Below are 12902 nucleotides of genomic sequence, written 5' to 3'. Positions count from 1 at the left end.
CTGTGTCATGCCAGACATCTGGCCCATCCCATATGGGATTACAAGACACTGATATTTTACAAAACATACATCTTCCGGTAATACATATACAAAAATATATATAGAAATTGTGATGGATAAAAAGCTCATAAACAGGTAGTAAAATTAATATATATATATATATATATATATATATATATATATATATATATATATATAAAAACAGTAATCAGGTAAGTAAGCAGCTGGAATCAGTGCAGTAGGATATGTATGTACAGCACCAGTAAGTATAGTATAAGTATGAGATCAGAGTAGTCAAACACATTTATTCTTTTATTCTGCATCCTTGTTTCTGGTACAGCACCACCTGGCTGCGGTTCAGATTATTGCATAGTTGTTCACGTGACCGTTCAAAAAAGTCACATGACTGCCGTGGCCAAAACTCCTGTTTGATCGCCGAAACTGGTATGGCAGATTGGACAAGGCTAAGGTGACAGTCGAGTGTACATATTTTAAGTAACCTGCAGGACATGTCAGAGTTTCTCTCAGGATCATTTAAGGTGAGATCATCCTCGCCAAAGTGCTCTGAATGACTTGACAATAAAATGTGTGTGTGTCAGCTAAATGACAGGAGCAGTTGGGTCGCTGTTAACTTGTAATTGACCGTTTGAAGTGCTGCCTGGCGCTGATTTAAAATAATAAATACAATTTGAACGTGTAGCTCTGTAGCCTAATCTGGATATTCTTTGTTTGTAGAAAAATGGCGTTGTCTTTGCCATCATCTGTACTTTTGGCCCTTGTTTTCCTCAAAGCAGAATTGACCCTCTCTACAGGTAACACACCACAAAACAGCTGGTTTTGGTTACATTTGTCCCAATGCTTGTTTCCTCTTCTGTTGCTTGCATGTAAAGTTAATCATATGACTTCACAGAGGGGGGGGGGGGAAACATGTTCTTCTCCTTCCAGGAAGAAATGAATGTGTTGCCAGAAACTTTGGCCACAACTCTGTGGTGTGTGAGTGTAATTCAACCTACTGTGATAGTGTTGGGTCAGTCACCTTGCCTCCGCTGGGCCAGTACTCCTCCTACCTGACCAGCATGGCAGGCAGCAGACTGGAGGCAGGCCAGGGTCAGGTCCAGGTGAAGAGCAGCGGGGCAGGTGAGTGATGTGGGCTTTTACTGGGGTGTCTGTGGTGTTGGAGCAGATGCAGAGCGTCTCCTTTATTCACGTGTCTCTTTCAGGCCTCAGGTTGACTATTGCTCCCTACCAGAAGTACCAGAAGATCAGGGGATTCGGTGGAGCTATGACAGACGCAGCAGCCATTAACATCCTGTCTCTTTCTGCTGGTGCACAGGGCCAGGTGCTTCGACAGTACTTTTCCCCTGAAGGTACGCTACAAGTGGCCACCTGTAGCCACTATCAAAATAAAATGCCCACTTTCTGTGAAATAGTAAGGGTAATAGATCAGAAAAGCATAATGTGACCATCAATTCCACAAATATCCAGGAATGAGATTCACATTTATTATTCTTGTTTGTCTATTTTTCATGTAAAAACACATAGCAACTAGTGTTTTTCACATAACAACAGTTGTCCTGCTCCAACATAATGGAAAAATACATTTCACACATTTGTGAGAGGTGTCCATATGTGCAGGTTAGTTTGTTTCCCACATCAACAGAATCATCAGCAGCAGCAGCAACAACAACCACATCGTCGCGCATCACTCATACCAGCTGTTATTAGGGCTGGGCAATATGGTTATAAATCATTATATTAATATTATTATTAATAAGAATACTTTCTAAATATATATGTAGATATGTATGGCTAATGTATGCAGAATCACTTAGAAAATATTCAAACTGATGTTTAAAGTTATTAACTATATTCCATTGTTACATGAGACCAAATTCTAAATGTATAAAATAAAAACTTCAGTATCTTATTCTGGGTAACCCCCCCTATTTAGCATAAGTACCATATAAACATGTAATATATTGTAGTTGTAAGCAGATATATGGACATTTTAAGTGTTTATTAATGTACAGTATTTGGCAACAATCATCACTTCTCCTATGAAGACGTAGTTCATGTTATTACAACTCTGTTTTACTATATTTTCATTCATTATCTGTTTTATACACCAGCCTCCACTTATGGATGCTCACAGGAGGAGTTATAGTTGTAAATTATAAATTAATAAACAGTTAAATCTACTTACAACTGCCTTATAGCATGTTATAAACGTTTATTCATTGTTTGTAAACTGCTTATAAATGCTAAATTTGACCAGAATAATTCATTTGATCTTTTTTTTTAAAATATATAACATGATAGCATTAAAAGTGCATTTAGTTTTGTGATCAACTGTTTTTATTAATTATTATGTGCACATAGCAAAAAGGAAACATATGTGTACAGAAACGAAAATTATATACCCCCTGTGGTGAGCCCCACACCCACAGACCAAAACCCAGATCCGGAGGATGTAATACATCAAACAACAACATAATAACATTAGAAGCTTCATAAAGCTTTATAACAATTCTGTAACTTTAAGTAAAAAAGACTGCAGGCTAGAAAGGACTCAGTTTTAGCACCATGTGACCCTGCTACCAATACTCAAAATTGCTCAAAATGAATAATGTCATGAAAGGTGTTAACACTTGGGTTTGAGTGTGGACGTTTCCAACATATATCATCAAAACATCTTTCCTCTATAAGTCGCTAAATGATAATATTGAATTATCACCCGGCCTTAGTTGTTATTGATGCTGTGTCTCTGGCAGGTATCGGCTACAGCGTGGTGCGTGTGCCCATGGCCAGCTGTGACTTCTCCACCCGTTTGTACACATATGCTGACACACCTGGAGACTACAACCTGGACAATTTCACACTGGCCCCTGAGGACATCAACATGAAGGTCTCTCTCTCTTCTCTAACTCTCATACATACACATGTCCTTCACTCCATCCCTCTAATCTCTTCTCCTTCTCAGATCCCTCTCCTGCAGCGTGCTCAGGCCTTGTCTCCTCGACCCCTGTCTCTGCTGGCCAGTGCCTGGAGCGCCCCCGCCTGGATGAAAACTAATGGTGCACTCATAGGAAAGGGCTCCCTGAAGGGCCAGCCTGGGGGCAAGGAGCATAAAACCTGGGCTCAGTACTATATCAGGTGACATGCGGTGCTTAACGTAATGTGATGTCACATGTTGGTTATGCTTGATACAAGGGAAACTTATTCTGGTGCCCGCTTTTTCTTTCCTCTCAGGTTCCTTGAGGAGTATGCTAAACATAACTTGACTTTCTGGGCATTCACCACAGGGAATGAGCCCTCTGCAGGACAGATGACAAACTACAGGTCTCTCCTCACATTATATTACATAGAATTAACCATCATCATGGCTCCTAAATTTTACAACAGACTGAGAAGTATCTTTGTCTCACTGCAGTTTCCAGGCTCTGGGCTTCACACCTGAGGAGCAGAGGGACTGGGTGGCTCTGGACCTGGGCCCTGCCCTGCACGCTTCATCACACCCACGCACACACGTCCTCATACTGGATGACAACCGCCTGCTGCTGCCTTACTGGGCTAAAGTGGTGAGTCTAAGGATGGAGAGGTAGTGGGGAAAATCATGGTAAACTTTGTTATACCTGAGTCTACACTGGTGATGCAGACAAGAAATCAGGAATTTCAACATAAATCATATAAACATTACAATACAGGTTAATATCAGCACAATAAAGAAGATATAAGGTAAGAAAGAAAGTGTTTATATGCTGGGGGAAAGCTAGAATACGTGTAGTTAGCTACCATTCACTCTGTAGTGAAGCAGTAGCAGGAATAAAGCACTTTTTACTTTAATCTTCCAGACTCACATCTTTGGGCTCCAAATTGTTCTCTGGAGGAAAGAGGCTAAAACTGCCAGTGTATCAGATAGGAATCAACCTGAAGAAAGGCATTTGTCTTGTCTATTAACTGAGATAGGTTTTTGTTTTTCATAAAAAGGCTCCTAAACCATGCCACAAGAGTCAAGGACAAGATTAAACAAGGCTATGTCTAAAAAAACAGATTTCTGCAGGGTTCACCAAGTTAGATTTAAGACTTTTTAAAACCTTTTTAATACCACATAGAATCTATTACATTTTTTTCAGCACTTCCCATCAGTATATAACAATAATTCCTAATGATATAATCTATAATATTATGGCGACCTGGATCCGGATGAGCAGCATAAAATGGATTAACCAATTAAAAATGAGAAATTAATTTATGTTCATTTATGGTTTTACTAAAAGTGACAGTTGCCCATGAAGCGATGATAAGCAACTGCAGCTAGTAGTAGTTTCAGTGTTTGTCTATAGAAAGGATTGAACAGCCTCCTGCAGCACAATCCACTGTCACACCAATCCCACTTTTACTTTATAGGTGTATAATGTCTCCTGACAGCCTGCAATCAAATACAAATTTTTCTTTAACTAACATTACTGTCTACAGCAGGCAAGGGAAAACATTTAAGACTATTGTAGATGAGATTTAAGACTTTTTAATACCTTTTTATAAGGCCTTTTTTTGAGGAAACTAAATTCAATGCTTTGTGATACTGCAGATACCCTGAAAAAAGGACATTCGTGCCATTCTTTTTGCATGCATGCATTTTATGTGGAAACTCAGATTTGACTCAAGTCTTTTATTTCCCCTTGTCCCTCCAGGTCCTAAATGATGTTCACGCAGGAAGGTACATTCATGGTGTGGCAGTTCACTGGTACATGGACAGCCTTGTCCCAGCGGAGATAAGCCTGGGAGTCACCCATCATCTTTACCCAGAGTATTACCTGTTTGGCACAGAGGCCTGCTCTGGCTGGAGCCCACTAGACAGAGGGGTGAAGCTGGGTAGCTGGGACAGGGCTGAACATTACGCACATGACATTATTGAGGTAAGATCATCTTAGGTTATGCATAAGGGTTATCCTTGTTCAGTCAGATCCACTGTAACAGATGGGAGATTCGAGCTGTTCCTGAAAGGTGAATCACCTCCCTCAATGCTGCAGTGCAGGTTTACATGTTGCACTCTGCTGCACACACTCTTTACAAACTGCCTGCAGGCCATCAAGCAAGCTGGAACTGGTGTTTTGTTTCTTCTTTCTTCACACTCTCTCTCTCTCTCTCAAAGGAAATTGGACTCCCTCCAATCTATCCATTTTGCATGGGCACATTCAGACTCCAGACATCTTGAGAATCGGAGGGATTTGTTTATGTGGATGTGCTGTCCTTGTGACATTTAAACAAAACACCAGGCACCAGTCCAATGGATTCATTTAAACAAAACAACACTGCTTACTACAAAGTTACAAAGCACAGACGAGAGACTAAACTGTGGGTGTTTTCTCCATGGCAGGACTTAAATCATTATGTGGTGGGTTGGACTGACTGGAACCTGGCGTTGGACCAGAACGGTGGGCCAAACTGGGTTAAAAACTTTGTGGACAGCCCTGTTATAGTGGATGCACATCGTGATGTCTTCTATAAGCAGCCAACCTTCTATAGCATGGCCCACTTCAGGTAGCAAACTGGGTCTCACATGACACTGAATGGCATTTTTCCACCTTTTCCATTGTTACAAGGAGTCTAATGAGATCCACACAAATCACCTTTTTACACAGTAAGTTCCTGTGGGAGGGGTCTCAGAGAGTGGGTGTGTCTGCCAGTCGGGAAACAGACCTGGAATACTCTGCCTTCATCAGACCAGATGGCTCAGTAGTGCTCATCATACTCAACAGGTACGTGAAATGTGTTTTATATGTACAAATGACAGGAAATTAATTGTACTCAACTGTGCGTTTGTGTTATGTAGGTCATCATCAGTGATCCCGTTTGAAGTCTGGGATCCCGCTGTGGGCTACGTCCCCTCCACTGCTCCGGCTCATTCATTGCTCACACTTGCTTGGAACACACACTGACCATTAATACAAGTTCAAATACATTTGTTTCACCTGAACTACGTCACAAATTGCAAAATGCCACTAAAGGTAAACCTTTCATGTTGGAACCTTCTCATTAACAAAGCAGTTATTACTTTGAGTACTTTGCCAGTATCAAGCCTCTCACGCACATTTCCTAATTAAAAAGAGTACTGTCTAAACCTGCTCTATAGGAAAAGCGCAATGAGAACTTGTGTTACAAATTGGCACTATATAAATAAAATTGAACTGGTGCAAGATTTTCTTTTTTAATCTGCTGTGCTTTTCTGCAAATCTTTAATGATTTCAGTGGTCACTTAAATGAACCTCAGCAAACAAGAATAACCTTGTTTGATTTTCATTCAAAATCCTAAAATGCTTTTTTTGCACCGATTCTTATCAGGAATGGTACCTGAAAGTAATGAATGTATCAATTCACCAGAATGGCCTTTGCTGAAGCGTAACTGGTGCCTTGATGTCCAGCTAATAAGATGCTTGAAGTGTCCTCTTCACCATGTCACATCTCTGAAGAAATCATAATGTACAGAATTTGTAAATGCCTTCTGTTGCTATTTAATCTTTTAATTCTAAATAAAGCTCATTGTTTTAAAATATCCCATGTCAAGTCTAATGTTTTAAGTATCACTGAGTACAGAGAGGGTATAAAATGACAACTGTGTTAATTGTGTTGAGAACCATGACAAACTGACATTTTTTTTTGTCAATTTATTAATACATCATAGACATTTTTTTCATATATATAATATACAGTTTGATAACCAGGTATTTCACATTTGTGTCTCCATTCTGTTTTTTTTTTCCTTTGCAAACCAGAAGTTGTTGGACTAAAATTATTTACATCAAAAAAAAAAAAAAAGTGATAAAAATGTGAAACAAGAGTCAAACAGGAATGAAATGACAGAGGGATGCCATCTGTTTACAATATATACACCAGGAGGAGTATGTTTGAATCTGAAGCATTAGATAATGGGCCACGGTCCGGAGATTTTCAATTTCATTCCCTTACTGGTACGACATTTAATTTTTTTCAGATGCAGAAGTGTCCCGAAAGGCATGCTTTCATTCGATTCCGTTTGTGGCAGCTACACAGCAATGACCCCGAGTTCAATCAACATCTTCCTGCCACAATGTCAACAAAAATTAAACAGTATACCCTTCATAAACACAACATTTATTGCAGGGCTATAGGTCTTCATGTTGTCAGGTCCAGACCCTGTAAATACCAAGAATGAGAGTAACCCCTACAGTATTCCCATATGTCGTACAGGGCTCAGTTGCAGGATTTAGCTAATTTTCTGAGGAGTGATAAGGGCATGGTGTGGTGTATGATATAAAGTCTGGCATTTCTCCACGATAGTGTATTGCAACAGTGCATTTCAAGAAAGATGGAAAAGGAGTTTGCTTGAGGGATGGAAGTGGAGAAGACATGGGCTTGATCATCGTCAATCTAGGCTGGTTTGTTATTAGGTAAAAAAAAAAAAAAAAAAAAAAGAAAGAGATCTAGCAGACCTCAAGTGACTGTTAAGACGTCTGTACGGGTATCTGTATACATGGTTGAGGAGAAAGGCATTAAAATAGAAAATAAAAATACAAAAAATATCAGACTGAGATGATTATGACTGCAACAGAGATGAAAAGAGGAAAGTGAGAAGCGTTTTGTCTTCTCAGTGTGTTGTTGGATGTAGGCGAGGAGAACTGAGGGATGAGACAGGTGGGTGTCTCAGAAGGACCATCTCTCCTGTGTGCGGGGGTCCATGGAGAGGGAGGGGGACTCTGATGGGGGTTGGCTGCTGCTATCTTCTCCGTTCAAACTCTTCCTACACACTGGACATGTGTCATGCTGTGTGGCCACAGAACAGAGTATAGATAACATTAGCTTTGGGCAGTTTTAACAAATGGACTCCTTATTTTAGTCGCATTTTACATTTTGTTCAGGCTGTTGGTCAGTCAAATATACCTCAGCAAAATTCACCACTGCTGATGTTAAATGACTGGTAGAGTAGGGTAACTTCAGCATGGGTAAACTAATCTTGCATTTAGCATTAAACAATGTAGGCTACTGCTGATTTATCTTAATCTGAACACAAGTACAGCTTTACTCTATTAGATATGCTGGCGATATTCTATATATTTTCTTGTTGTTGCCAAATCTCATGAAAAGACCCAAACCAACCATGGATTGATCCAACTAACTAACTAAAAAGTATTTCCTGTGCAGCCAAAGCCCGGAAGAGCTTACTCCTGTGTGCCAGTAACCTCCAAGAACACATCAGTGAGCCACACCGCTGCACTGAGTCAACCCCACATACATGGTCCTGGTGCTGTAAATACTCACTAGCTCACCAAATGAACCCAGAACTGATAGTCCCCAACAAATCCTCCTCTTGAGTAATGTTTGCTAAAAAAATACAGTGCCCAGCTGTTTTAGGGATTATTAAGATTTTTTAAATGAAATTATATATTTATGAGGTGTTATTACAGATTTATGTCTTCAGTGTCACAGACAGGGGACATTAGATTAATTATTGTTGGTTTTGGTCTTTTCATGGGATTTGTTGACAATAACATAAATGTAGAATAACGCCAGCCTTATCCTTTAAATTTGCCATGATGTTTCTATGTGGATTACCAGCCAGCCAAAGCATGTATTTAAATTTCCTTTTGGTCTTAACACCCTCATAAGAGTTGTGAATATCTCCTAAAGTATTACATGTCATTAAGGATCACTTTCATGAGTTTATTCTACAAAGTTCTACCTTCTTTGTTGTGACTCACCATTTCCAGCCATGGTACTATACAGTCTGAATGAAAGAAGTGGTTACAGGGTAGCTGTCTGACAGGCTCTCCCACTGCGAAGTCTTCTTTGCACACCGGACATTCCATACAGCAGTCTACAGGAGAGAAGATAGATGTGATTTTTACCATTCATCCTGTGGTTTCTTGGGATTTCTGTCACTTAGTAATGACTTGCTACGTTTATTGAGGGGACATGCATCAGATCCTTAGTACCAAAACTATGTTTGCATCATAAAGTTCCTAAGCAGGGTAGTAAAACAATTTAACGGTACCATGCATGGTTTTTACTAATTACTAAAAACAATGGGAGAAAAAACAAAGGGGTGCACATGGGCACATGGATCATCATTTATCCAAATAAGTCAGCTATCAACAGCCCTGCAAAAGCTGGCCTGCATAACTTACCACACAGTTACAGCTGAGTGGTAAAATAGGACAGCATACACAGAAGAGGAAGTCAAGAAGAACAGATCCACAAGAGGACTTGGAAGAAAAACCGGGGAGGTGAAAGACCAGCGAGCAAAAAGAGGTCATCTTAAAAGTAATTTATGGAACAAATTGTTGATACTCAAGGTTAGTGGGCATTTCGGCCCAAACGGACAAAGTTTCAGCTTCTCTTAGCAGGCAGCAACAGCATATAAACACACGTGCCTTTTCATGCTGTTTCTAAGTGCTGCACAGACTTCTAAACAAATAAGCATTTATTTACATATTGACAGATGCGTTATTGGCACATTTTTAGGGAGGAGATATATACTCTATACCTATATGTCCTATTATATGAGTACATGTCCCTGTGTATGCATATACAACTAAAACAAAGTAATATCTTACTTTACAGAGGACTGACAGATGAGTTTCTCACTCGGCCCCTTGAAAGTATTATTTTTTAATGCTGCAGCTTGTTAACCTACAGTGACTTCTGTCTTGACATTGTTGATTGCTTTGTGACTGGACAGCATACAGCACTAACGGCTTTAATAGGTAAGACAGGTTTTAATGGTACAACCCAATTTAAAACTAGCCAGTAGGTACTACTACCTTACACACAAACTTAGTAATAGATTCACAAACAGCTGGTCCAACCAAAGGTGTGTCTAAATTCAGTTATTGCATACAGAGGATCAGACTAACAGCTCCAGCCATGCTTCAGGGACACGACAAGAGAAACATGGAGAGATCGAGTGAGACAAATGAGAAAACAAGGAATTACTGACCTGCTTGTTCCTGAGAGATATTGACAGTTGGGAGAGAAGAGATCTTCTCTTTCTCTGCTGGAGGAGGTCCTGTGTTCTCCAACTGACCTAGTAACTACACACACACATTTGTAAACTACAGAGAAATTGAAAGGTGACATGGACATTAAGTTGGAGTGAAGTTCTATTCATTTTGGTTTACCTGTGTTATCACGGCATCTAACCCTCCCTGTCCCCAGGCGTAATCCCCTGGGTTAGAGTGCAGCATCCCCGTCCTGAGAGAGACAGAGATACCACAAGTTGATAAGAAATAGCCCTAACACTGTGATGCTAGCACTAACACTGTGATGCTACTGTAATGTCATCTTACCATGAGAGGGGAGGTGAGCCAGGGATTCCAGAGTTGGCAAAGAGGCCGGCAAGAAACTGTTGTACAATCCTGAGACAGAGAGAAAATATACAACAGTTAATGTCATCACCAAAAATAAGAACAGTTAGGATTGTAGGAGCATAAATAGCACTGCCATTATTATAAATGGGTGTATGCAAAGCGGAGAAGAGAGCTGGATGGTAATGAAGACAGAATGCATGGAAGCTCAACTGGTCAGTTACTCACCCTTCCACAGCAGGCGAGCGATCTGGCCTACTGCTGCCTCTGGACCGGTATCTCCTCTGGCTGTGCAGGCGAGGGGGACGTCCTGGTCCCCAGTGATCCCCAGCTCCTAGTAGACCTCCCATAGGTCCCCCTAGGCCTGCTGGGACTGACCCCCCGATTGGCCCCCCTCCCAACCCCCCCAGGTCACTGAGACCCCCCAAGCGCCCTCCAGGGAGCCGAGGTTCTGAGTCAGGTGTGTCACTGTCTGTTGTAAATGGCCGCTCCAGTAACAACAGATGCCATAGCTACACGGATGTTGGGATTGGACGGGGGGGGAGACAGGTAAGGGTTTGGAGAAAGAGGGATTTTCAGACAGAAAGTGGGATTAAAGATAGGAAAGCAGGCATGAACAATGGAAAAAGAGAGGAAGCCAACATGAAATAGCAAAATGAAGGACAGGGGCCAAGAGAAAGGTGAGTGGAGAAGAAGGCGGGGAAAGAAGAAGACAAAGTTAATCAAACACACACAAAATGATTGTAATTAATCCTCTTTGCCCCCTTGCCACCCTATTCTCCCCCAAATCCCTCAGATCAGCTTGTACCTCTGCAAACTGTGTGGCTGTGTCATCTATCCCGTTAGCGCCCCCCTCTAGGAGACTGAGGGAAACAGCGCACAAAGGGACAAAAGACACATTATCAGCAACATCCACTGAATCCTAAACAGACAAAACTGCACGGTAAGCCTACAAGCTTCTACATGAGAAAAGGTTTAAACAGCCCATGTACCTGCTTTTGTTCCAGACAAACACTAAAAGGCCTTAACATCTCATGTTGTCTGGAGATTTGAGGCAGATACTTAGAATAATATATATCTCTTACCTGGAGTCTTCTGTTACTTCCTCTATGAACCCTGAATCACATCTTGGACAGATATAATCCTGGAAAGAGTCACGACAAAGACAGAGTCACACAGGTTGGGAAAAATGCTCATTATAATTTCCTAGAACCCAAGGTGATGTATTCAAATGTCTCTTTTTGTCCAACCAACAGTTCACAACTCAAAGATATTCAGTTGATAATGATAAAAAGCAGAGAAAAGCTGCATAGTCTCACACAGGAGAAGCTAAAAGAAAATTGTTTTTTGGCATTTCTGCTTTAAAAATGACAGAAATTAATAATTTATTATCAAAGTAGTTGCAGAGTAATTTTCTGTGGATCGCCTATAGATTGATTAGATTGACTAATTGTTTCAGCGTTACTTTAGTAAAATAATTTTGGTGATATGATCTAATTGTATTATGATTTTGTTATTCAAATTAACAAGTGCAAGGAAATACCAATTAAAAGAACAAAATGCATGGTTGACATTTTTGTTTTACACATGCGAAACATTTTGTCTGATGTGATGCACAAGAAATGAACACAGTTCATTATGTTTAACATCAGTTTGATTCTTTTAGAGTAACATCCATATACTGTATTTGCTATATTGTGATATATTTATATCTGGAAAATATTCTTATATATTCTATCGCCCACCCATTGATGGGAAGCATAAAAACATTGTAAAGACATTATGCTGACTGGTTTGATCAACAAAACACCACCAGTGTTTTATGAATGTAGCCCAGGAGGTAGAGCTGGTCTGCCAACCACACCTAAAGTGTGTAGTGTTTTAGAAACCACCACAGAAGAATGAAGACACTACTGCCAATTTGTACATCTGAATCATATGTTGTCCACTCAGTGTAAGCCAGTGTTTCTCAACCATGGGAACTGGGTTGAAGGTGGTGGGGTCATTTAATATACAGACTGGGCTATGAAAGATTAGACTGATATGCTTTTTTTAAAACATATGTTAATTGAAAAAGTAAGTAAATAAAAACCAACTGCTTTTTATATTGTATAAATATAATGTAAATAGCAGTTATTTATATTCTAGTTGGAGCTCATTGAATTCTTTTGAAAACAGAATACAAATTCATACCATGCTCTAACTCACATGACAATTTTAAAGCCCTCTATTAGCTTACAAACATTTAGGGATCTAAAACCAGGGTTATGGTCAGAATTGGTTGAGAAACCCTGCAGTAAGCAAAAACAGTTTAAGTGAGTTATGTGTTGTTTGCTCATAGAAAGGCTGTCATATCAGTTGTATTAATGGATACGTGACTGAGAAATGGTCCTAGGGATATTCTGTAGTAGTGTGGGGTAATAAACTTGGATGTTGCAGTCAGTTGGCTCAGTGAAGACATGCCACAGGATTGAGTGTGCCTGAGTCAAGCAGGCCAGTTTAGAGTCAGTGACAGGGCTGGTTGATTACTCTCAACCACCCCATAAAAATAAGGATTCAGCT

General features: G+C 40.2%; 2 protein-coding genes across 7 annotated transcripts in view; one reads left to right on the top strand and one right to left on the bottom strand.

Annotated features, from left to right (window-relative positions):
* The first annotated feature begins 378 nt into the window (after positions 1–378).
* gba (glucosidase, beta, acid) lies at positions 379–6553 on the top strand. 6 transcript variants are annotated; one of them, XR_006379138.1, is made up of 13 exons: positions 380–539; positions 736–812; positions 946–1137; positions 1221–1367; positions 2772–2905; positions 2981–3153; positions 3250–3339; positions 3431–3578; positions 4692–4916; positions 5378–5541; positions 5643–5759; positions 5834–6008; positions 6382–6553. XR_006379138.1 is itself a non-coding variant. In XM_044207289.1 (12 exons), exons 1-12 carry the CDS (start codon positions 510–512, stop codon positions 5937–5939), a joined length of 1638 nt encoding a protein of 545 aa, XP_044063224.1. In that variant the 5' UTR covers positions 379–509; the 3' UTR covers positions 5940–6553. The 6 variants fall into 6 exon arrangements, 4 of the variants coding, with proteins under 4 accessions (XP_044063224.1, XP_044063225.1, XP_044063222.1 ...); XR_006379137.1 differs by having other exon boundaries at positions 379–539; positions 911–1137; positions 2772–3153; XM_044207289.1 differs by having other exon boundaries at positions 379–539; positions 911–1137; positions 5834–6553.
* Positions 6554–6738: 185 nt separating this feature from the next.
* The window catches only part of rnf115a (ring finger protein 115a), an 8001-nt gene continuing 1837 nt past the window's right edge, over positions 6739–12902 (bottom strand). Inside the window, exons 2-9 of the mRNA XM_044207293.1 lie at positions 11426–11484; positions 11149–11203; positions 10569–10852; positions 10323–10391; positions 10155–10227; positions 9974–10067; positions 8736–8851; positions 6739–7800 (exon numbers count right to left, since the gene is read on the bottom strand). Of these exons, the coding sequence (XP_044063228.1) occupies positions 7681–7800; positions 8736–8851; positions 9974–10067; positions 10155–10227; positions 10323–10391; positions 10569–10852; positions 11149–11203; positions 11426–11484 (870 nt within the window). The 3' untranslated portion in view covers positions 6739–7680. The remainder of the gene's footprint in view (positions 7801–8735; positions 8852–9973; positions 10068–10154; positions 10228–10322; positions 10392–10568; positions 10853–11148; positions 11204–11425; positions 11485–12902) is intronic.

Source organism: Siniperca chuatsi, linkage group LG9 (assembly GCF_020085105.1).
Source record: "Siniperca chuatsi isolate FFG_IHB_CAS linkage group LG9, ASM2008510v1, whole genome shotgun sequence".
Lineage (NCBI taxonomy): Eukaryota > Metazoa > Chordata > Actinopteri > Centrarchiformes > Sinipercidae > Siniperca > Siniperca chuatsi.
This window is presented reverse-complemented; position numbering and strand designations above follow the sequence as displayed.